This window comes from Thamnophis elegans, chromosome 1, assembly GCF_009769535.1.
Source record: "Thamnophis elegans isolate rThaEle1 chromosome 1, rThaEle1.pri, whole genome shotgun sequence".
NCBI lineage: Eukaryota > Metazoa > Chordata > Lepidosauria > Squamata > Colubridae > Thamnophis > Thamnophis elegans.
In genome coordinates, this window is record NC_045541.1 from 88,373,673 (window position 1) to 88,400,446 (window position 26,774).

Sequence of the window (26,774 nt, forward strand, 5' to 3'; positions counted from 1 at the left end):
GACCAGAAGCTAAAACTTAATAACAGTTGTAGGAGCTGATGAAGTCTAGTCTAATGAAAAGAAGGACTGGGGTGACATGATATAAGTCTTCCAATATTTGAGGAGCTGTCACAAATAAGAGGGGGACAACCAGTGGTGGGTTCCTATCGGTTCGGACTGGTTTGGCTGAACCGGTAGTGGTTTGGCGGCCTGGGTCGCTGGAACCAGCAGTGACCCAGGCCTGCCACGCCCCTGAACTAGTTCTCCGGGCAGCGCCTAGCCTGTCCTGGCGGGTCTCTTTACTTTTATTAATAGAACAGGGCAAATTCCTGCGAGTTGGCGCACATCAATAATTATTCCACTACATAAAAGCTCTAGAGATAACCCAGATAATTTCCAGTTAATTAGTCTGATCGATATTTCAGCAAAAATTTATGCTAAGTATTTGCTTCATAAATTAGAAGATTGGATAAAAGATAGATAACATTCTAGCTGAAGAACAGACAGGCTTCAGGAGCGGAAGATCTACTATGGACAATTGTTTTGTCTTGGACCATCTAAAGTTTAAGTTTTGAAAAAAAACTACTGTATGTGGCATTTATAGACCTGAAGGCTGCCTTCGATACAATTAATAGACAAATTTTATGGGATAAATTAGAAGCCATGGGAATAGAAAAGAAATTGCTATATTTAATTAGATTGTTATACATGGAAATCCAGGTTAGAGTTCGAGTGAACAGGACAGGATCGGTAACAAATGCAATCCCAATAAATAAGGGTGCATGACAAGGTTGCATTTTAGCTGCAACACTTTTCAATTTATACTTAAATGACTTGCCAAAATGTTTGGAAGACATATCACTCCATGGGCCTAGTATAGGAACAAGACAGGTAAATTGCTTGTTATATGCTGATGATATAATTTTGATGTCAGCCTCACAGGTGGGGCTACGAAGATCACTCGGGAGGTTGGCAGCATAGTATATAAAGAATCGCTTGATAATTAACCTAGAGAAATCAAAGGTAATGATATTTAGCAGGCAACAAAAGATGAGGAGATGGGTTTTAAATGGCAGAAAAATAGAACAAGTTCAGTCATTTACCTATTTAGGGATAGTATTCCAGACAAATGGTAAATGGAATAAACATGTAAAAGCCGGAGCTCAGAAGGCCCTGGCTCGGCGGCCCAAATAAATAAACTTATCTTAGAGAAAACTCCATTTTCATTAACCCCAGTGTTAAAGGTCTTTCATGTGAAAATTGAACCAGTACTTACCTATGGGGCAGAAATATGGGGGTTAGTTAAGTTGCCTGGGTTGGAAATCCCTCAAAATAAGTTCTTGAGGAGAATCTTGGCATTGTCCCCTGAAACTCCAGCATGCGCAGTGAGGGCAGAATTGGGAGTACATGCGATTAGCACAAGGGCCATGTTGAAGACCGTTTATTACTGGCTAAGAATAATCGAGATGGAGAAAGGAAGGTTAGTAAAGGTAGCGCTAAAGGAGCAGATTATCTCAAGTAATAAAAATAATTGGTTATCAAGAATTTTGAAGCAGGTATCAAGCTTTGGTATTCCTTTAAACTGGCAGCAGCACGATCTTAGGCAGATCAGAACTTGGATTGCACAGAGATTTAAGTGCACAATCAGACATTGCACAAGTGACAGCAGCAAAAGTTTGCCCCTGGTTATCAGTAAACAAACAAATTTTTAAAATAGAAAAATATTTAACTTCGCCTTTATCTCCCGTCATAAGGAGATTTTTTTCCAAATTGAGATTGAACCAACTTCAAACAAACATGCTTTGGGGCAGGTATAAGGGGATCCCTGCAAGTGAAAGAGTCTGTTTATGTGGGACGGGGGAAGTTGAAACAATGTCCCACGTAATTTTTGATTGCCCCCTGTACTCAGATTTGAGGGAACATCAGTTGGGTAGGATCTTTTATACCAGCACCTAAAGAGCGCTTTTTGCAACATTGTTTGTTAGGTACTAATTTGCATTTGGTGAAATGGATTGCCAAATTTACTGTAAAGTTGATGGAAATAAGGACAAAGTTGGTGCAGCAGAACGTGGTAGATTATAAGAAAGATGGGGTAGATATAGGGGTGACATTGTAATATAATTTTAAGCATATTTAATTTGTATCTTAAATTATTGCATTCTATTCTGATTATATTTTAAATTGTACTTCCATTTACATTTTAAATTGTGGTCGGTTTCAATCTCATTTTAAACTGTAGTTTTTGTCTCTGGAACTTGGTGTTTTGATATGGCCCAAGGGCTAATCAATAAAGATTGATTGATTGGTGCCGCCATCTTGTTTTTTGCTTCTGCACGTGCACAGAACTATTTTTATTGTACTGCGCATGCGTCCATACACACCCATGAGTGAACCGGCAGTAGTGCCTGCCGGAACCCACCCCTGGAGACAACCTATTCTCCAAAGCACCTAAGGTCAAGACAAGAAGCAATGGACTAATGAATATTGTGGTTTTTAAAATTCTGGACAATTTGTTGTTCAAATGAAGAAAATGTATTAGCTGCTCCAACAATAAATGATGGTTGCATATGGTAGAGAGAAGTCATCAGGTTTGAAACAGAGTTGGCTTGACTGGAGAGATAGTAATGATGTTTCTAATGGCCATCCATGTGAAAAATCTAAAGAGTCAATGCTTATTGTGTGTAATTTATAAATATTATCTTTTCTCTTTAGAGGTTTTTAAGTTTCCTGAATTTAGATATTTGAATAGCACCTAATTCAAAGAACTCCAGCCAGATTTTCAGCCTGCTTAGACTTCTGTTTAGCTTTCAGTCTGAAGATTATACAAACTGTGAGCTCTACAGAAAACTTATGGATTTAATTTATGATTTGCTTAGTTGACTTTCAGTTGATGTTGATACTTCAATCTTACCTTGTTTATAAGTCCTGTAGGTTAGTAACATACAACCCTATTTATGATGTTCTATTGTTTAAAGCAAAACATTTAATATTACATATGCCTTGAAAACAATTTCCTTCCAATTTTGTTAGTTGTGTAGACTTTTATTCCATTGGCTTTCATATTTGTTTGAATAGAGGTTTCGGGGGATGATTTTAATTGGGACCTAAGTACAGAAAAAAGGTTAATCTTCTCCTTCCCACTGTCCTAACTAATGCTCTATAAATTTTAATACTAACTACTAATCCAGTTTGTACCCATCTGATTCTAGAGGAGATTATTAAATTTTCAATTTAATGATGATATAATTATAATAACTTCACAAATTTTTAAAATGTTGCTGCTGGTGATTCTTCTTAAAATTTCTTTCTTCTTCTCCATGCTCACTTTCTGTTCTAATTCTAAAATGTTCTTTTCTTGGCTGTTCTCCACTTTTTTAATTTAAGGAGCCGGTAAATAGACCAGGCTTTCTTCTTTCTTCTGAATCTCCTATAAATCCTCGCTTTGCTAAACCCAAGGAGGCAAACAATAATCTGCCATCCCCATTAAAGAAACAGGTAGGCATTATTCGGTGGGGTGGGGGGAGACCCTTGATTGCTGGAGAGCATGATTGGATGATGCTAGGAATAAGCCCATTAATACATTCCAAAACAACCTAGAAAGTCATTTTAGAACAATGTGAAATATACTGAAGAAGTGATATAGTATAGAAGTAGTAGCAATGATTTAGCTCCTAACAAAATTTCACACCACTATTCTCTATCCTGGGTGAATGTCAGAAAAAGCTAAATAATTTTTGAGGATCGTTTTAGTATAGAATTAGACAATGGAAATCTAATTTATAATAATCAGCTGTGTGTTGTTTATGACTATTGGGTTACAGGAATTTTATTCCAAATAAATTATTTGCCTTGTGTTTATGTGATTAGTTGCCCATTTGCATGGATATATTTTGATTATTTTAGCCAATTTCAATGCAGATATCCTTGGTTGGAAGAGAGACCACTGGCTTCTTTTGCAGTGTTTCCCAGTCTCAGGCCATAGCTAAGATGGACTGCTCTGTCAGGAAACCCTTGCAGCCTTTGTCTGATGAGCAACCACTGGCCAAGCCTTTGAGATGCATAGAACCAAGCGAGCCGAAGTCTAGAATCTCTGAAACTCTTGCCTCTTCCTGTTCTGCTGCCCTTGCACTCTCTGGTGTGCTTCAGCGCCTTCAGGATGTGGAGGAAAAAATTAATCAGGTGACGTTCTTTCCTCTATTTCCTCTTCTTTTTTCCCTTCTGGTTTCTTCCTGTGCTACTAAAAACACATTCAATCATATAGGACAGTTCTGAACCATGGAATCCTAGCTGCTGTAATCATGAAACATATTCTTTTGTTCCTTTCACAGATCCCTCACCTTTTTACAATTTGTTTTCTACATGGCACTGACATTGCATACACCTTAGACTGATTAATGAAACTTGGGAGAAACTTGACTAGAAAGTTCCCTGCCTTCTGTCTCAGAGGGGAAACAATTGTAAGAGCAATTAAGCCAAATTGCTTATCAAAGTCTCCTTAAGTCCTGCATGAATATTTGTTAATTTTATTTATCAAGCAAAGATTTGGCTCCCCCTTTTTAACCAACAGCCTTCAAGACATTTCAAAGCCAGGCTATAGAAAGTGAGGATGCACTAAGAGACATCTAAGAGATTGCTGTGCATACACAATTCGTGGAATGTAATCCCTGGAAAAAATCTTTTTTTAAAAGCACATTACAATTTTTAAAAGGAAGAGCAACATAGCTCATCAACTGGTGAGATGCACCAGAAAAAAGTGCAAATTGGGGTGACATCAGGCACAAAGTTTTCCATAAAGAATCCCACATAATATTTTTTCTCTTTAATTATTCCAGATAACTCCATGTATACATAACAGTGCTTTGGGTTTCTGTGCCTTCTTTCTCTTTGTTACTTAATCTTTTTTTCTCTCCAAACTGCTACCTTTTGTACTATCATTTCTACTTTTTCTCCCTAACTCAAACTTTTGTTCTCTCCTTGCTGTTGTTGCCACAGAAAAAAGCTCAGTCCGTAGCCAATAGAGAATTTCATAAAAAGAGCATTAAAGAGAAAGCAGCTCATCTGGCCTCCTTGTTTGGTTGCATTGACATCCCCAAGGTGAATAAATAAGCAGAGAATGCAAAGTTGGTGAGGAACTGTGTTGGTGGTTAAGAGGGCTAGCTCATGGCTAAATAACCCTTTTGCTTCATTTCATTAAATGTGATTTAAAAAAAAAGAAATTTGGAAATTTGCTCATAGTCTGTCACAAACTGATATGGGCCATTTCAACATGTTGATTTCTTTCCAATATGTTTGTCTTAGTTTTGGCTGTAATATTTTTTTCTTCTGGCTGTAACAGAATGTTCTTAGGTAATTTAATGCATGTTGGCAAATTCCATAATTTAACATGCATTTGCAGGTAAATAATTTGGGACCATTTTTCCTCTTTCTGCTTTACACAGAATCCACTTCCTACTAAAGGTCTCTCCCATTCTCAGCTCCCATCTCCCACTTGTCTGCCATCTCATGATTCAGCTGCTTCCTCTTCATCTATACACTCTGCTTCCTCTGTTATTCTTTCTGAAAAGGTATTCTTTAACAGGTTTCCTCTCAGCTTCATATTGTCACTAAAAAAAAGCTTGTGCAACATTGGCTTTCACTAACATTGCAACAGAACAGTTTGTGTGTGCTATATTTTATTTGAAAAAATGCTAAAGTAATGGGAGTATTAAAGAATTTTAAAATAGCACCCGAACTTGAATTTGGCTTATCCTGTTTAAAAAACTATTTTGAAACTTGGACTGAAAAAAATGGAAATCACATAATTTTGCTCCATAAACAGTGAGAAAAGGATGAGTGTATATTTGCTATTCAGATAAAATTGTGCTTATTATCAGGTGAGCTTCAGGGCCAGATGGGTTCCCAATTTGTTATTTATAATCCTCAGAATTTTCTCTAATAGCAGTTGTCAGAAAGTAGCATGATGACTATGATTTTGAAGCAGCAGGAACACAAAAATACTGTGGAAACATATTTTTATATAACAAAAAACCCAGGAGGGGGGGGGGATAATGTCTCATCCTTAATCCTATTGCAGCTCTGTTTTCCTAACTTCATCCAGAAAGAATGGATTAACACATTATAGAACACCATAATGCAGTTTGTTTCCTTGGGGCCTAACATTCAGGAACATAGTGCTTTGAAAACATAGTTTAATGCATGTGAGTATATGCATCCCACAGTTCACTTTCAGGAATGCAAAACATAGAAAAGAAATAAGAAATAGTAACCTAAGAAAGGGAAATACAGATATATCTAGTTTACACAGAAACCATTTTCAGTCTTTGCAAATCAACCTAGTTTCTATAACGTCCAAATCCTGTTTCATATACTAATCTTCTCACAGTGCTCATTTTGATGAAAAAGTATTCAATCATTCTTTCCTAGTTTTCCTCTTACTTTCAATCTATTCATTTTTTCTTATGGATCTTCATTAATTCTATCTTTATAACTAAATTACCTTTAATATTTCTATCGTAATGCTCACTCAAATCGGCACTCAGACCACCATCATTTATTTTCCTCCTAGATCATAAGTTTCTTAAGTATCCCGTTCCCACTGTGTTCATAATAGTTTCATGTTTCTCCTGACTTACTCAACCCTCACTTCATGTAATAAAGCATGCAGAAACACTCTTATACCAGCCATTCACTGATGGTGGTGGTGATAGTGATTGCGCATATTACATTTTAAATATTTGATAGTAACCTGTCTATTTTTTTTAAAAGTTGAATAATATTTAATAATAAAATTTAATAAACAGCAAGTTATATAAAATACAGACAAAAATAATTGTGCTTTTGTAAGACAATCCCATTTTTGGCAAACTTGCATCCTTTTTAATAAAGATGTGTCTATCATTTTAAGATGCAAAAGTATGTTGCTTTACCAGCTCCCATCATGATTGATGTCTGGTAAATGAAAGCATTGATATGAATAGTGTCAATAGATATAATTTGCTTCAAAGGATCAAAAAAAGGTGTTGTTAACTTACCCTTTATTTATAATTCATGCATTTTTGAAAACATGCTTAAGCACATTCATCAGGAATGCCTCCTTTTACAAAATACTTCTTGCATTTTTATTTGGTATAATAATTGTAAATGTTTGCATTATAAGGCAAATTATTAAAAGTCTCTATTCCTTTTTTGAGAAGTCAAAAGGAATATGTGCCGACAACTGTAATATTATGACTAACATTGCTTTAACATTTTACCTTCATTATTTCATTTGCCATTTAACAAGTTGCCCAGAATTAAATGCAGCTCTCACTTAATTCTCTAGCCTTTTGTGTCAAGAAGAGTGTGCTTGAATGTATGCATATACACAAACTCATCTGTTCCAGATATTCATACAATCTTAGATTTTAGAGATGTGGCAGATTGTCAACATATGGTATTATACAGATTTTATATTTTGTATAGTAAGGGATAAATGTTTAGAATTTATGTGGGGTTGGCATTCCATTATTAAGCTCTCTTCTTTTTTTACTTTGAGCTTGTACACCTTTGCTTCACTATTTTTCTTTGCTTTGCTTTTCCTTAAATTGTAATTTCTAAGGCAAGATTTCTTCATTTTCCACCTTTTCTCTTTCCTCTCCTCTTCTTCGGGCCTTGTTAAATACTAGATGACAGTAGGGAAGGTGTCTCATGGAATAGATGCTGTAGCACAAATCCTTGTCAATCTGTACAGGAATGATCACAAGCCTAATCCATTATCTGCATCTTTACAATTGGTAAGCCTTAACCCACACATAATTGAGTGCAACTCATTATAATGAAGATGATAATGTTAATATCTTATTCATTAAATGTATCCATTTTTGAAGGGTTGAAAACAGTGGAGCCTTTTTATAGATAACAGTATTGACTTTTCCAAAGCCCATCAAAATGCTGAATTATGCATAGTTTCCCTGGTTATGTTGAGTCGCTTTATATGTATTGCACTTTGAATAAGATGTAGCGTAAGTAGCCCAAAGTAATTTAGAATTTGCTGATAACATTTAATATGTTCCGTGTATGTGTGTGTGTGTGCATTCATGTAGTCGGATTTCAAAAATATGTGCTTGCAATTCCAGAAAATATTTCCCTTTTTTCAGTTAGCTAAAATATCTCTATCCCATTTTTCTACCAAAAATAGTTTATTCTCAGATTTTACAAATCATTTGCCTTTTAACAAGAGGCTTTCAAAGCAAATATTCATTCAAATTAATTTTCAGTTTATACAGATATGCAGAATATAATATAAATTATAATATTAAAATTAGCTATATTATATTGAATAAAATATGAAAAACATTATTGCTCCCCAACTCTAGTCTAGCACATTAAGAAAATTGGAAGTGGTGCTTTTTATTTGTGTCTGTATAAATGTGCATAATACTATTTCTATAAAGATACTGGAAATCTGAAGAAGATTAGTTAATTAGCTATTTTATGTATAGTATGTTGAGCATACAGCAGATTCTGTATTTGAACATAGCCTTAAAAAGATTGGAGTACTTTACGAACCTGTACCAAATACCACCTATAGAACCAAAAATCATTGCAGATGACACTCATCAGACAAATGTAAAGAGCTTTGAATATTTGGGTTGGGTCTTTGAACAAAGTATTTGACTGCATCCAGGCTCTTGTCAAATGTATAACAGAGGCTGATTAGGCTGCTGGTAGGAGTTAATTCCAGAGCTTTTGGCTCTTCAATTGCCAAGGTCTTGTCCCTAGCTGTAGATAGCTTCATCCGGGCACTCACACCACATATGGAAAGCCTGCTCCATTTAGCCTACCTACTACCAGTTCGCTCAGGGGCATGCTGCGCATGTGCACTTGATATGTGCTATGTGTGCTATGCGCGCATACACAGTACTAAAAAAAACCAAAACAAGATGGCGGTGCCTATGGCAGTGCCGAGAGAACCGGTTCGGGGGCGTGGTAGGCCGAGTTACTACCTACTCGGTCGAACCGGAAGGAATCCACCTCTGCTACTGAATTACTACTACTTCTATATGGTAGCAGTCTAAACACAGCCCACTAAATGCATGGTTTGCTATGACACTATGGGTAGACCTTGACTTACAACTACAATTGAAAATTTCTGTTGTTAAGTGAATTTTGCCCCATTTCCTGTCACCAATAGTAAGTGAATCATTTCATTTGTTAAATTAGTAACACAGTTGTTAAGCGCATCTGGCTTCCCCGTTGACTTTGCTGGTCAGAAGGTCAGAAAAAGTGATCACCTGACTCCCAGCACACTGCAACCATCATAAATGTAACCAGTTGCCAGGTGTCCAAATTGTGATCATGTGGGGATGCTACAATAGTCATACATAATATCAAATGGTCACTAAACAAATAGTGATAATTTGAGGACTACCTGTATACTTTTTAAACATACAATATATTGCCAGGATGCAGAATTTAGCTAATTGGCAAGAAAATGCAAAATGACATAAAAGAGCTCTGATTTTTTTAAAAAAAAATGTAAGTAGCAATATAAATCATCGTCAAGCAAATCAAGAGAGCCTGTTCTTGATTAAACTCTTAGCTTTCCTTCTGAAAGAACTTTTTTGTGATGAAATTAAACAATTATACAAACGCTATTCAGATACTACCAATGTGTCTTAATGTTTTCAATAGGGATCTTTGAAAAGAGAATTTCCTCAGACAATAGGTGGAAGCGAAACCTGCTATTTCTGCAAGAAAAGAGTTTATGTCATGGAACAATTGAGCGCAGAAGGCCACTTCTTCCACCGAGAATGTTTCAAATGTATCATATGTGCAACCACTCTCCGGCTGGCTACATATACCTTTGATGCAGAAGAAGGTAATGCAAATCTACAATAAAGTATTTTGTGATTTATCGATAAAGGAGAATATTTGTAGCTCAGGGTTGAAATGAGGGGGTCCTTGATACTCTCTGAGCTTGGTTGTTTTTTTGCAGATATTTCATTATCTAAACGAGGTAACATCCTCAGTGCTTATCACACTGATAGTAGGAGTAGAAGGACTATATAGTTGGATAGTAGGACTAGCACTGATGATGCTATCTAATTTAGGTAAGGAAACATCTGCAAGGAAACAACCAAGTCCAGAGAACATCAAGGACCCCTCAGAAATAGTTACATATTGATGTCAAGACGATGTACTCTAAGCATATTTTGATTGTATGTTCCTAGATAAGATTAAACTAAATGGTAAAAGGGAGGTTATATGAAACCAAGCAAGGATAGCATGTTCATTATCACATGTGGTATTTTAGCCACTTTGCCAAGGCTTATGTATCCCAAGATAAGACCATTCAGTTGCTAGAATAAGGTAATAAACCTTCCTCATATAAAGGACTTTTCTTTAATGAAACCACTGCTTTCCAAAAGGTTTTAAACAAAGTCACTTAAAATAACTTAAATTTGAAGGTATACTACCTTTACATTCCTCCATTCCATCTTTCGGGTTTACTAACTGACAGATTGCATGGGGGAAGGAACAAAATCTAATGGCATTCCTTTTATTTTTCAGGTAATTTTTACTGCAAGCTTCATTTTGCACAATGTAAAACAAAGAATAAGCACAGAAAGAAAAGAATGGAAATAAAGGTATATATATATTTCTACTAAAGTATGACAGAGAGTAGGAAGATTATAAAGAGACAAATTCCAGCTCATTGGAAGTGATACATAAAAGGGAAACCATATATGTTATTCTATCAGAGACTCCTCTGCACTTGAATTAGATAGGGGTGATCACTGGATATCCAAAATGTGTCACTCAGCAGAATTGAACTGATACATTCAGAGATGTTTTCGCTCAGTCTGTGGGCCACCCTAGCTTTAAAACATTTATATCAAGGTATGTCTTCGTGCCACATGCTGAAGAGGAAGAGCTAAAATATGTAAGAATTGCAAATGATTGTTATTTGAACTTCGAAGCACCAATGAGATTTCTGGTGGTTCTATTATTTTAACAAGCCCAACTGTTATTTTCCTACCCTATTCATATTAAATACATTCTAATGCAGTGGTGAAATTCAATTTTGTTTCCTACCGGTTCTATGGGCGTGGCTTGGTGGGCATAGCAGGAGAAGGATACTGCAAAATCTCCATTACCTCCCGACTCTTGGTGGAGGGATTTTGCCAGCCAGAGGTGGTATTTGCTGGTTCTCTGAACTACTCAAAATTTCCACTACTGGTTCTCCAGAACTTGTCAGAACCTGCTGAATTTCACCTATGTTCTAATGTTTTTTCAATTTTGACTGGAAAATGTAGTACATATGGTGATAAGCAAGAAAGAAACTAACCTCAATTACATGCTTTCTTTCCCTTGGCTGCCATTTTTTCTATGTATCAAGATGAGAAAGTATTAAAAATCCTTTGCATTCTCATTCTATCTTTCTTGCAGCCTCTCTAAGGCTTTTTATTAGTTTTTGAAAGAAGACACTAGGGAAAAAAGATAAGATAAGATAAGACATGACCTTTATATCTAGCTTGATTCTGAAAATTGAGATCTATTTATAACTTGAACTCAATGGAAAATATTCTCTTACTTATTTTGGAGTTGGTTGGCCATCAGGGTGATCCTTTTCTAAGTTGAAGCCCTGACATAAAATAGATTGTATTTTTGGAGATTACCTTGCAAAGAAATATTTTGCAATCGAGAGCAGGGGTGTCAAACTCAAGGCCTGTGGGGCGGATCCAGCCAAGATCTGGCCCACAGGACTACCCTGGAAACAGTGAAGGACCGGCCTGCAGTACCTCTGCCAGCGAAAACAGAGCTCATGAGGGCTGTGTTCCATTTTCGCTGGCAAACTGTTGCAGGAAGCCATTGCAGGAAAAAACGGTCCTCCCAAGCTCCATTTTCATTGGCAGAGGGTTGCAGGAAGTTGTTGCAGACAAAACACAGAGGGTTGCAGAGGGCCTGAGAGGAACAGTGAGGCTCCTCTGGAGGACAAGGGTATGGCACTCTCCCTGATCTCGCTGGAAACAATGGATGCTCCCAGGTCCACCCACTACAAGCACCCCCGACATGAGTGATGTCAAGCCGGCCATGTCCACCCGGCCTCCCGAGGTCAAACACAACCCTGATGCAGCCTTCAATGAAACTGAGTTTGACACCCCTGCTCTAGAGAGTCTCTGAATCGTGGCAGGTCACAAATGTAGACAATAACTGTTTTTCTTTATTTGAAATATTGAAGTTGAACACCCTATTTCTCTTTAAAGGAGGAAGCAGGATTTCAGAGGCATCAAGAACCCATATGCGAAGAAACTAGCTCAGAAAGTGCTTTTGCTACTAGTAGCAGCTCAGAAGACCGGTCGCCAGGTATCCTGCCTTCATTCTTTGGGAAAGCTCTATGCTGGCCTCTTAAGGTGACCAGGGATCTGCTTGACCTTCCAAGACGCCTCTCTAACTGGATGCATGGTTTCCTGCACACAACCAGACTTCATTTCAGGGACAATGCATACAACTATATCTACTTGTATGAACTCCTAAGCTTTAGCATGCCATTCTTTTTTGTGCTTCAGGAGTTACTTGGCAATTTTTACAGGGAAGTGGACTTGTCATATGAGGATATGCTTGAATTGTTCAAGAAATTTTTCTAGCTTTAAAATTCTTCTGAATCTCGGTTGTGCCTTTCAGATTTCCAAAACAAACAGCTCTGGGGTTTTGCACAAATATAAGTATTTCAATTCAGCAGGTGCTTTAATGAGCCCAGAACTCCATGGTGCAATTATAAAATCATTCATTTCTTTATATTATTATTATTATTGTTGTTGGATTATGAATGTTAGTGTCCAAATTCATTTCCCGACCATGGAGATATGAAGGATAGTTTATAGATTTTTTTTTTAAATTACATGACTGATCTATTTTTCGTTAAAAAAACAGATATTCCTTTATGTTTACATTTTGATATTCTTATTTTAATGACTGTGAAAGGAAGAACTTTCATACATAGGGCAATAGCAAATTTTTACTACGTGGAGGTTTTTTTTGAAAACTGATTGTGGCACATACTTTTTCTACCTTTTGCTTTATCTATGGGGCTACTGTCTGCATTCGTTTTTTTTTTTTTTTTTAAAAAAGTTCCAATGTATGCTTAGCCCATAATAGTTGTATTGACGTCTCTTTGATAGAGCCTTTGTGAACTCTGGGCATTTTCTGTAATATTTATGAATGAATTCAAAGAGTAAATATTAGACTTTAATTAATTAAAGTAATCCAAAGTACAACAATAGCCTATATTTATTTTTTTCTCAAATCAAGGAGCAATTTTGTTAATTTATATTAGAGATGACCTAGAGTTGATATGGAAAGTAAGATGTATCTATGTTAGGATGCTTTTTCTCAATCCATCTTTTGAAAGTTGTAAGGATCAGAGTAGTATAAAAATGGAATAATTTGAGAAAGAGGGGGAATGTTTCAGTTATTGACTTTATAGATCTTTTTGACACCATAGAGTCCCATAGAAATTAGGATATGGCTGAGAATTATAGTATATTCACTTGATATGAAAGCCACATTGGACTGAAAGAGAAAAAAAGGTATAGGGCCTTAAATTTATTTTGCCATTATAGAAGATTTACACAGGAGATATATGCGGATAAATTTAAGATAAAAATAATTAATAGGGTCCTTTTAGTTATAATTGTCCCAATTTATCTTTGAAGAATACATGCTTCTTCAAAGTCTTAGGAAATAGCTGTAAAAAATAAAGTCCAACTATGAGGCTTGTATACTTTATAAACGGTTTGGATGATCATAGCTTCTGAAACTAAAACCAATTTGACTTGTGGCTGATAAAATAATAGCTCACCTGGAATATATATCTGGTTCTCTATACCCAATTACATAAATATTATTTGTATAATGTAATGTTAACTTACCACTAAACAGAATAGAAACAACTTCATAAAACCCATCAATAAAGATTTAATTTAGAGCCAGCCTGTTAAAGGATTAAGTGGTACATTGGAATTATTCTTAAATATACATGCTGTTCTATTTTCACCCTTTAGTCTCATGTATTCCTACTTGGAAAATTGTCCTATTCATTTCATTAGAATGGAGAAATATAGTGCTAAGCACAGTACATGACAATAATCTTTAATTAAATGAACAATGCTGATGAAAAGAGGCTTTTAAAATTATTTTTAAAAGAGGGTTAATTTTTGCTCTGATAATTATTTGCTTGCATGTAAGAATTTCAGGTGGTCCTACTCAAATGCTGTGATATTGTGAACCCCCAGAAACAGCAAAGGTGTTTGTGTGACACCCCTCCATGAATAAAACCAATGAGTTCCTCCTCGCTATAATAGTAATTGTGCCACCAGAAAGCCAGAACCCACTGAGAACTCGGTTCTGCTGTTAGCTTGCCTAGGCACAATGTTGCTCCATTCCTAAGAAGCATGCCCAAATGTGCATCATCTGACAGATGAGCCATGGAGCAAGGGACTAGATCCAGGGAAGAACAGAGTGGAAAGGGAATTGTATTATCAGAAGCCAGTATGGACTGTGGAAACTGCTGTACCAATAAACAAGGCTTCTTTTAACAATGGAAAAGCTTGTTGGTTCTCCAACCTCTATCCCTTGGACCTGGGATCAAGGCTTTCTGGTCACCTCTCTTCTGCAGTGATGAGCAGCAGAGGTAGGGAAGCTGTAAACAGCATTTCCTACTTTCACATAACTAGTCTTTTGAGGCTGCTCTACCTACCCTCTTCTTGGCATACAATTGTACTTCCTATGGTGTGGCCACTGATTTGTCCAGGCAGAGTAAGATGGTATTTGACAACCATTCAGGTTGGGCTGGGATTACACATTTGAGCCTTACTCTGTCTCAACATACCTGCAGCTGCATCACTGAATTTCCTTTTCCTCTAATTGCCATGTTTTTCTCGATATTTTTTCTCGATATAAACTTCTAAAGGCCACTTACTGAGGCAACCTATGTTTCCAAAGCACTCTCCTGCAAGACCAGTTTCTGGGACCTTCCTGCTCTGATCCCTTCTTGCCCACTATGGCTTTGAGTCTGGCTCTGGGCAAGCCTGTCTGTTTCCTCCCAGTTAGTAAAATCATGACTCCCCATTCCTCACCCTTCCTGCCTTGCCTTTCTGCTTGCCCTTCCTCTGCTTCCTAGCCATGTTTTCCCAGCTATCTATATATTATTTCTCCTCCTGCCCTTGCAATTTGCAGCCCTCCCATTTATCAGTTTATGATGTGCAAGCTCTAAACGTGTGAACCCACCGTTTCCTTCCCATCCCTCATAAAACCCTCCTGCATTAGGAGATTCTCTCCCTCCCTCCCTCCCTTCCTCTCTCTTCAAACACACACTAAACTTCTCTAGTTATTTCAAGGTCTCCCTAGCACATAGTTTCTGCTTATGCAACAGTTTTTTGTGTTCTTTCCCCCTGCCCCCACCCCCCCCAACACCTTTTTCAGAGTTTCCAATTCTCAAGAAGGTGTAAGAGAAGGGAAATTTGATCTAGCAGCATCTTGTTGGATGGATACAACTCTGCAAATATATATATATATATCTACTGCCATTCTTGCAATTCAGCTATTGCATATCTCAGACTCAGGGAATGAAGCGTCAGAGTGGCCAATGTATGAATGATTTTAGGGCAACTTCAAGGGTGAAGAAGTAATAGAACACAAATATGTTTTGCACTGTTCGCTTCAGTGTACCTTACATTTTTTAAAAAAAATATTAAATTATGTTCATATTTTATTTCCCTACAATTTGACTTGTTAATTGCACAATCATTAGTTAATGATTACTTCAACTGTGTATCAAAAATTTATCACCAATGAAACTCTTCAAATGCTCCCAGTATTATCTAATCGTTTGAAAGCAATGCATAGAAAAGGAGGGTCTATTTACACTGTTCGAAGCCGCTGATAATCATTACACAATACAATTTTGTTTATCCAGTTGTTTATCTCACTCTAAGGGGGACTATTTCTGAACCATTTCCCAAGGTATGTTGGATCACTGTAAAAAGGCCAGAATTTTCTTTTTGAGTTATATCCAGTCACATGGACACAAATAACCATGTTCTATTTGGCTACGGTATTTTGTTACTTCCTTGTCATTTGCACATTCAATGAAGGTTTCTTAGGGAAGCGTTAGAGGTGGCTTTGGGGTTAAAAAAGATGTGACCAATATATTGTACATGTAAATCCAAATTCAGTCTCAGATAAAAGCAGAATCATTTATTTTGGCTTAGTCAAATTTGAAGTTGATTGTTTGAAGTCCGTTGCTATTTCAAGGAGTCTTTGATAACTACTATTAATTGATACTTGAAATTTAATAAATGTGGTTATTTAATATTTTTGGCTGTTCAGAAACAATTACTGTTCATTTGTTCTACTTTACAGTATCAGTGCAATGTATCTACTGCTGTGTAATCAAAGATTTACAGTTAGCTTGCTCTGACTACTTTCTTTTTCCAATATTTTACATTGTCTTTAGTTCATTTCAACATTCCAGTGCTACAGCCCCTCACTGGCTGAACCATTTCTGGTGTAAGATTATTATTTTCTATGCTTCTTTTTTTCCATGTTGTGATGAATGCCTAATACTTCCTACTAGTCTTTAAACATACTAGAGGAGTGTGTGTGTGTGTGTTATGTTGTGTTGTGTTGTGTACTAAATACAAAATAAGAATCTGTGTGGTCACTTACCCTGCTTTGTAGCTGACAGTCCAAAACTTCTGGCTTGCTTCTTTCCAAGTGTTCCTTCCCTCTCTGCATTGCAACTCTTATCTTTGCATGCATTCCAAACTTATTTTTTTTTAAAGAAATTATTTAAATTTAATCATAAGGCATTTCTATGGGTTTTTTTTTAATTCCTTCTTTGCAACAATTAAAGTTTTGCTCAAATTCCATCTGCATTTTCTTAAACTGTAGCTCTTGGTCTACTAAATATTAGGGGGAGGAAACGATTAAGGGAACGGCCTTTTAGTTTTACAAATCATTTTGACAATAACTATATAGAAAGTAATCTTAAAACATGAATCCTTGATTGTTTTTTAACATTCATTTGGTACAAATACAAAGATTTAAGTCTAGAAACGGAAAGACACAGATTTCATTCCTTAAGGAATTTCAGTGCATTTATCTGAAATGCAGTGTCATGCTGCTGTGACATCAGCATAATTGTTACATATTTTGCAAGCTTTTGCTTATAAATCTAAAGGCCTGAAGGACAAAACAGACAGAACAGCCCTCCTCCCCCCCCCACGCCATGTATTCTCCCTCCCAAACCTGTTTCATCTTCTTTTCACTGAGAATTGAGAAAGCTATTATGAAACATATTTTAAACACCGAATACAGTGCCTGAGGTAATATGTTATTTTACTTTTTTCAAAATGGTCTCTCAGAACATTGAAACAAAAAGACATTATTACCATTCCTATCCCGAGGAGAAACAGTATTTGCAAGAAAAAGATGTGTGTTTTCCCTCTAGGAGACAAGGCTATTTTCATAAGAAAAAGAATTCTGCCTTTTGCTAGTGGGTTCTCTTGTTTACAATTGGCTTTTTTCCCTGTCCTTCTGCCATCCTTATTAAGCCTGAAAGGATGGAACAGATAATGCACCAGGTTTATTTTAATTATTGATAAGAGTTGAGAATAGAAAGAAGAATATCTCTGCTTGTTCAAGAGGAGAATAATTCTAAATATTCTGGAATTGGAAGGAATCAGTCTGATTGTATGATTCATAAAAGTAATGGATAGTACAAAGAAGCTAGGGAAAATAGCACTGCAGATGACTTAGTTGATACTTTCTGAATAGAGAATCCCAAACTCAAATCAAATGCTATTAAAATTCTTTCTCGTCCAACTATGTTTCATGTCCCTATTTCCAAAGACTGATTTTAGTCTCTTGAGTATGCTAAACAAAATCCATTTTTCTTGGCTTCCGAATTTTTAGAAATTTATACCACTCTTCCTGCTTACTTTGATATTCAACTTGGATTTTGTTAAATTTTTTGCTGGTTTTTAATGATTAGTTTCTGCTTAATGTTTTGTAATGAATCGGGAATTAGCCAAAGCTTAGCACACACAGAAACCATAATTCTGTTCTTAAATATGCTGACCCTCAGTCTTCTAGGAGTTATACTGATGGCTTTAGTTCCCACTTTGAAGGATTTGGTGGCTCCCTAGCATGTTAAAAAAAAAAAGATACTTTTAAAAAATATCAGTGAAGGCTTTTAAATACCACTTGAAGGATCTTAGAAAGATTCTTCCTTTAGATTCCCAAAGTAAAGATTAGGAATGGATGCAGATGTGTCCTAACAGAATGGTACCTTTTTTTTTCTTTTTTGCTGTGATTAACAAAAATTCTCTGCATGTTTGGGCTACGGGGGACATCTGAATGAAAATTTTCTCTCTACTTTACTTATTTCTATTGTAGATCTACTCATCTCTTAAGCAGTACCAGTGGGAATTCTCTTCCTCTACTCCTTGTCACTTAAAATGTTTCTGGAACTTAATTAAGCATTTTTGTTAGAGTGTTCTTTTTTTTTTAAAAAAAAAAAGTGTATATAAGAATTTCACATGGAAATTTGTATTTTGCACAGATTCGATGTTTAAGTTTCTAATGTGGCTGTTAAGAAATAAATTCAGTCCTCCTAAATACTGTTGCATCTTTCCTTTCTTTTTAACAAACTGCACTGGGGACAGACAGTTTCACCTTTGCTGCTTTTCTGGTTTTGGTACAATGCTTCTTACACTCAGCGTGGGCTTTCTTTCTACACTTGTGAAAGACATTTAAAATGTTGCCAAATGACTTCAAAGTACAGGTAATCCTCGACTTACAACAGTTCACTTAGTGACCATTCAAAGTTACAACGGCACTGAAAAATGTGACTTATTACCATTTTTCATAGTTATGAGCTTTGCAGCATCCTCATTATCATGTGATCAGAATCCCAGGGTCATGTGATCATCTTTTGCATAGTTCTGACAAGCAACGTCAATGGGGAAGGCAGAGTCACTTCACAATCAGGTTACTAACTTATCAACTGTAGTGATTCACTTAATAACGGTGGCAAGAAAAGTCGGGCAAAACTCACTTAACAAATCTCTCATTTAACAACATAAATGTTGGGCTCAATTGTGGTCATAAGTCAAAGACTACCTGTATGCGGTATAAAAAATTTGCAACCACTAGATGGCAGAAAGAAGCCATCTGGTGGGTGCTCTGATATTTGCAGACCTTGTTGTATGAGTAGTAACATTTTACAATGTTGTGCTCAAACCTACCATATGGCACTTTCTTCCTATCTGGAGATGGAAGCCTTTAGTGTAATTATAGAGTATACTCTGACAATTTTTTGCAGACTCTCATCTGAATTTTGAGAAATTGTGGCTTTGGTAACATTTCTAACTTTTCACTTTCACTAAATGGATCACTTTTTCCTTTAATCAAAGTAAAGTATTTTTTTTCTTTAAAAAAGAAAGAGATAATGAAAGTTTCGACTGCCATTTTAGCTATGAGAGAATTTGATTAGTTTCAATAGCAACTATAAGTGCTAATAAAGTTTACTGGGTTTAAGAAGCAGGAAATGTGTTCAGGAAACTAAGGCTCAAAAGGGCTCAGATCCTCATGATGGGTTAAGCAAATGACCTACAATTCAGAAATCTAGTCTTCTGACTGTAGAACTAAAACACAGGAGTACTTGGGTATCGGGTTTTCATAATTTTAGTTAACATGATGCTAAAGGCACTTCTATGTTGCAAGCCTGTAGCACAGGGGTATCAAACTTGATTTCATTGAGGGCTACATCAGGGTTGTGTTTGATCTCACAGGGCTGGGGTGGGCATGGCCAGTTCGATGTCACTCATGTCAGAGCGCAAGCACTCTGCCAACGAAAACGGGCTCCCGAGCTCCGTTTTCAGCTGCAACGGCCTCCTGCAGCTTTCTGCCAGCAAAAACAGAGTTTGGGAGGGCTGCACGCAACCTTCCCAAGCTCTATTTTCGCTGGCAAAGGAACCATGGGCCAGTCCTTTGCTGTTTCCAGGGCAGCCCCACGGGCCAGATCTAAGCACCTAGTGGGCCAATTTTGGCCCACTGGCTTTGAGTTTGACACCTCTGTTGTAGAACAAACATAACAGTCCCTTCCTGCCAGAAAGAAGTGCTGAGATTTCTTAGCCAATCATTGTTCAGATACCAATCATTTTCACACCAGCCAACAAAGTAAAATAAATTGCAATAAGAGTGTCTTATCTTCCCCAAACTTTATTCTTAGAAGCAAAATGGGTGACCAGAGCATTCCTTTGTCTACAAAACAGTAATGTTGAGGGAAGTTAAATATTAAGCTTACAGGAGCTGCTCGTCCGTTTGTGTAAGTTCATCTCAATCGCTGGTTCATTCTAGTGGAGGAAGGGAACCTACCATCTCTTGCACTGCATTTACTGGCTTACTAAAGTACTTAAAGCAGTGCCCATACAACAGTATTAATTAGAAGAGCTCCAGTTTCATACAGTACTTACTCAGAGAGATCTTCCTTGTTTGTTCAAACCTTTCAATGGCCTAAAAGTCTATAGAGATTCTCAGTCATCCAGGTCATGGGTGTCTCAAAGGTGGTTTTTCTGGAGGCAACTGGACTTTCTTGTTTTTTTCTTCTTTTGAAGACTTTCCTGTTTTTTTTTCTTTCAATAAACCTCCATTCCCAGGATTCTGCAAGACTACAAAGCTTTGCTAGGTGCAGTGCCAACCCTTTTATTTGAATCAGCTGTGCAAGGGCAACACAGGGTGGTTAAACATCTGGAGAGCTTTAATTTTTTTGTGTAATCAATTTTTTGTCAAAACATTCATAGGTTTTTGTCTCTTAGGTATTGTTTTTCCTGAATTAGACCACACTGTAGAGAAAATAATTCCGGTGTATATTGGATTTCTTTCCACAATGACTATTTCCCTGTTTCCAACCCAGCCTTAACATCTCCACCCTTAAACCTTTGGTTATATAAACATACAATCATACAATCATATTTTGCTTTGGATTGTCGGAAGTGACTTACAATTTGGGAAGGATTCTCTTTATACTTTAACAATAAATTGCTAGTATGTTCAGTTGGGATACCTGCCATTAGTGTTAAATGTTTCAAATCCTTATTTATTACTGCATTTGTGTCCTGCTATTTGGTGTCAAAGAGCCAGAAAGGTGAGCTTAATCGTTTATCATGAAACCACTTCTTGACATAAAGTAATAATTGCCTATTATATTTGATTTGATAGAAGTTATTCTAACAAACACTTTCTATTACATTTGTATTATTCTGCAAGCCCATATTTATTATTTGAAAACCATATAATGTTGTTCATTTTCTCTTTCAGCAAGCCAGTTTGAGAATATTATTTAGAACACCCCAAACTATTTATGCTTGAGTCTCATATTTTATTTTTTAATAAAAGGTTTTTCTAACACACTTCCAAATCATATAGAGATAACAGGTAGCCCTCAACGTATAATAGTTCATTTAGTGACCTTTCAAAGTTACAAGGGAACTGAAAAAAGTGACTTATGACCATTTTTTCATACTTATAACCATTACAGCTTGCCCATGGTCATGTGATCAAAATTCAGAGAACTTGACAACTGACTCATATTTATAACCGTTGCAGTCTCCTATAATCACCTTTTGTGTCCTCCTTACATGCCAAGTCAACGAAGAAGTCAGATTCACTTAACAACAGCAATGATTCACTTAACAACTGGGACAAGAAAGGCAGTGGTGGGATTCAATTTTTTTTACTACCTGTTCTGTGGGCATGGCTTGGTGGGTGTGGCAGGGGAAGGTTACTGCAAAATCTCCATTCCCTCCCAATCAGCTGGAACTTGGGAGGCAGAGAATAGATGGGGGCGGGGCCAGTCAGAGGTGGTATTTGCCGGTTCTCCAAACTATTCAAAATTTCTGCTACCAGTTCTCCAGAACTGGTCAGAACCTGCTGAATACCACCTCTGAAGAAAGGTCATAAAATGGGGCAAAATTCACCTAACCAATGTTTCACAGAAATGTTGGGCTCAATTGTAATCACAAGTTGAGGACTATTTATATTTCTAATAGCAACTTGTATTTCTCACACACATTTTAGATTTTCCTATATTTTTGTATTCAGCGAGTTCTGCCTTCTAATTTGTTGAAAGGGGGTAGGAAGGACTGATCTTTGGTAACTAATTAAGTTTAAATACTATCAAATGGGCTTTGTGTTGATGAATATTTCTCTGCAAGGTTTTGATGTGCAAACATATGTTTTACAGTCTGCGATTCTTAACAGATGAAAAGTACCATATCTCTTGTTACTGCCACTTGTATTGTTCACAAAGAAGCTAGAGACTGAGATTCTCCCCTCGGCTGATTACATTGAATACATGAAATAGAGCTTATTGCCAAATGTTTTTCAACATTCCAGCCAATGCTTTTTCTAGGATCAGACTAAAGTTGTATTTAATGGAAGATGACATTAACTTACTTTTGATTAGCATTCTTTAACCTGGTGACCTCCAGATTTGTTGGAGCTAGAAGGTCCATAATTCCATAATGTATCTAAAAACCTTGTGATGGTTGCTTTATTTGTATCAGACATCAAAATAGATTTAATGAATGTGTGAAGCATATTTAATGTGTGAAGCATATTTATTCCTACCCATCTGAGGTAACCAGATTTTCTGCAGTATGAAAAGCCTGACTAGGTGGCTCAGTGGCTAAGACATTGAGCTTGTTGATCAGAAAGGTTGGCCATTTGGCGGTTTGAATCCCTAGTACAGGTCTCCTGTGTGAGCAGGAGTTGGACTAGATGACCTCCAAGGTCCCTTCCAAATCTGCTACTGTTACTTAAAAGGCCCCAGTATACTAAACTGATCAAATTTTCAGTCATAACAGATTGCTGGGTCACATTCTCAAGGGACAATTTTTTTCTGAATTTATATCAGCTTGCTGAGGAGAGTAGAATTTGTAAGATATGCATAAGGAAGCCATGGAAGCCATAGGTTTTTGATAGGCCACTGCTACATGGCACCAATTGAGAATATTTCATATCATGAGCCACGGTGGCACAGTGGTTAGAGTGCAGTACTGCAGGCTACTTCTACTGACTGCCGGCTGACTACAATTTGGCAGTTCAAATCTCACTGGCTCAAGGTTGACTCAGCCTGCCATCCTTCCAAGGTGGGTAAAATGAGAACCCAAATTGTTTGGGACAATATGCTGACTCTGCAAACTGCTTAGAGAGAGCTGTAAAGTGGTATATAAATCTAAGTGCTGTTGCTATGTGGGGGGAGATGCCTCCTCTTTCCATTTTTGCATGAAAGACCAATATTATAGAGCAAACGTGCCTGCCTGGCAAATATTGGCTGACCTAAACTACTGATTTGGATATGCTTTTGGGGACATGCTTTAAAAACAATTTGGAAGCATATGATGTAGAGAACTAGAATTCTTTAATCCCACTGCCATGATACTGGAATTCTGCTGCAAAGAGTTCTAACTAGACACCCTCATTGTGTTAGGCTAGTGGTTGTGTCACCAAGTTGTCATAGACTTAAAGAAAATTGGACTGGAATGAGATTTCTCCAGCAGAATTTTGACTAAGAATAGAAAGAAGGCCAAGCATTATTTGGATGATTTTTATTATATTATCCATTGGCATATATTCACATGTTCTTGCTAAAATGAAGAATATAGTTCTACCAGTATGTATTTTACAACTGGATTCTCTACATAAATCTAACAGATAAGGTCTAAGAAGGCAAGCATATTCAAGAGGATATACATGTTTGGAAAGTAGTGACACATTTCAAAAATGTGAAATTCTAGGGGAAAAAACCTAAGTTATTTTTAGTAGGCAAATTAGATTTTGCCATTCTTATATGTAAGATTATATGGTTGTTCACAATTGTGCATGTGGAGAACTCATCCCAAAATGTTCATAGAGAAAAGAGTGAAAATCAAATGCTAAAGATTCAATAAGGAGCAAGAAGATTCCTCCATTGGATGAGCTTTTTAAGGGAAAGGAAGCAACTCCATTTCTGGTCATTTGTGTGAGGAAGCAAGGGAAGAAAAACAGCACTGTATTTTTAGAAAACCTGGAATTAGTTGAAGTAGAATCTTGAGAATTGTATATTCTGTTGTAAAAAATAGGAGTTAAGTTTGGATACAGAGTATGAGCTGGAGAACTGGAGAAGATCAAACCAACAGTATGCAAATAATGTTGTCTACACCTTGCTAATAAGATGATCTTTGAATGGTGTGGTAGGGCAGGATTTTACAGCACCCTCTGGATACTAATTGACTACTTTCATAAACATTTCTAAAATTATAAACCAAATTTTATATTTGTTTGAAGTAAAAAAAAAATGAAGCAGGTGCTTCTGCACCTATTGCTAGCTAGGAACCATTTCAAATGCAGTTAAAGACAAGCATTAAGTAGATAGCATGCAGCTTAGCTTCTACAAATCACAAAGCAAGGAGAAGAGCAATGTCTAAGTACAAGACATGCAGAAACTATACCAAAAGTTTTTCTAAAGAGATGTCAAAGATGCACTTGAGAGAAGAGACTAAAGTTACCCAAACCAGCAGATGTAGGCTTCCATGTTAGCTGTTTTCATGGCTGTTAATTTAGCCCTAGACAAGAGTTTGGGCTGCATTGGAATTTCAATTTCCAGAGTCCACAATTTGTTGTTTAAAAACCAGCAGATCAGTGGTGGGTTACCAATTTTTTTTACTACCGGTTCAAGTGCGCTCATTCGCGCCCAATGCTTCTGCATATGTGCAGAAACGTCCAAACCGGGAGCAGGTGGCCAAACCGGGAGCAACCCACCTCTGCAGCAGATGATCATAACAACTTTAATTGTGGGCATTGAGATCTTCAGGGCATGTCTCACATTTCAAGGTTTCTACCCAAATTACACGATAGGAAATAAGCCAGGTTCCAGAGCAAAAGCATGATGATAGATAATCTATTTCATAAGAAAAAGAAAGGAAATCGTGTTAGGAATGCAGAAGAAAAATATTTATGGAAATATTGATAATGTGTAGTGTAAATTAACTCCTTTATGGACGCTTTGAATAAATGGCTGAATACTTTAAATGTTCATCAGAACCAAGCTTGTTTTCATCATCATTGATGTTAATTTCCACTGGCAGATAAGTCCTAGGAATTTTAGGAGTGGCATTTCTTTCTCCATCTAGGCATTTTTTGCCTTGGTCTTTCATTTTTGTTTGTTCAGAGAGCAGATTGTGAAGTGAATCACATGCATACATGCATAATTTGAAATATTATTTTCAGCAGTTGGATGTAAGGAGGACCAGTGGCTATTGTCTAGCTAGATTTATTTTGGCTGCAGCAAAAATATAGTTAATAAGTATCGGACATGTTTAGAAGTTGGCTGCAAGGCAATGTTCACAGAAACCCAACAGCTACTTTGTCATTGCTTTGTTTCAATTCCAAAAAAGCTGAAAGATTTATTGGCTTGCCAAATACCTTCTTTGGATTCTCTTGTTCTCTTTGCAATGTTGATTGAATGGACTATGCAATTTAAAAAAAAATAATTTGCTTCTTAATGCATGAAAAGATTGATCAGATGGATTAATGTACATTCAGACAGACAGGGCTGTTCATAGCAATGACTCTGGACAATTTATAAGAAATTAAAAAGAAGAAACAATAACATTAAAGAGCCAATAAGCCACATAACCAAAGTCCAGGATCAAGAAAAATAACTCCAAATTTACCAGAGCAATAAAATCAATCAGCCAAATGAGCAAAGCTCATTTAACAATCCAAATGCCTGGGGAACAGCCAGGCTTTAATTTCCTTTATGAGAGTTAATAGGGTTGGGGCCATCTGGATTTCTGGAGGGAGGCTGCTCTCTGGAGCAAGCACCACCACAGAGAAGGCATGACTCCTACTCCAGCAAGATGACATTGACATCTGGAGCATGCCGTCCCTGACATATCTGATGAGGTTTTCCACAAAAAAATGGAGACAAATAGCCGGGCTGGCCATATGCCACAAAGGGCTTGATAGCTAATAACCATTTTCTGAATCCCATCTTAAGGCTCCCTCTGGAACCCACTGTCTGACAGAGAAGAGTCTTTCTGATATCCTTTTTCCAGATTTAAAGTATCACCAGGTGACAAGGGTTGGGACATTCAAGAGAGCAGACATGCAATCTGTTTTTAATTTCAGAGTAGATTTTGGCTAAAGGAAATATGAAAGAGGAATTTTTAGAACATGTACCAATGTTCTCCAATGTGTGGAGTTCAATCCCCCTAATGCTTAAGGTCATTGGAATTGGAGTTTGGGTGATGCGAATGAACAACAGACACACACACACACACACAAACACACACACACACACACACACACGAGGAACTTTTTCTTCATCAATGCATCTTCATGCAGATGTTAGACTATTGTATAATTTCTAGGATGTTCTGGGTGTGAGGACATTGTACCCAGGAGGCTGTTTCTGATAACTTATGCATTTTGATGTCAGCAGAATGTGATTTTGTTCTCAAAATCTCTTTCTTTCTCTCTCTGGTCTTTCCTCTCCATTAAAAATGGCTTGCAAATTTGGGGGACTATAGCACCTTAATCTCTGCAATCCTTCGTGGTACTAAAATGCCTTTATAGAAGATTAATGAAGTTAAGTTCTGGTGAAGTAAAATATAAACATGACTTCTTAATGAGAATAATATATAGGGCATGTTTTAATGTTTCCAAGTACAGTCTTCTGTATAAGGAAATGTTGTGCTATGATT

The 26,774-nt window shown here is 36.8% G+C and overlaps 1 protein-coding gene across 6 annotated transcripts in view; it reads left to right on the forward strand.

The window, feature by feature from the left end:
* MICAL2 (microtubule associated monooxygenase, calponin and LIM domain containing 2) overlaps positions 1 to 26,774 on the forward strand; it is a 144,977-nt gene that overhangs the window by 61,850 nt on the left and 56,353 nt on the right. For all 6 annotated transcript variants that reach the window (XR_004255932.1, XM_032223510.1, XM_032223511.1 and 3 more), the window contains 3 exons: positions 9,652 to 9,838; positions 10,531 to 10,607; positions 12,228 to 12,327. Coding sequence is in view for 5 of the 6 variants with exons in the window: in XM_032223510.1 (XP_032079401.1) it covers positions 9,652 to 9,838; positions 10,531 to 10,607; positions 12,228 to 12,327 (364 nt within the window). In the remaining variant the exon portion in view is untranslated. The remainder of the gene's footprint in view (positions 1 to 9,651; positions 9,839 to 10,530; positions 10,608 to 12,227; positions 12,328 to 26,774) is intronic.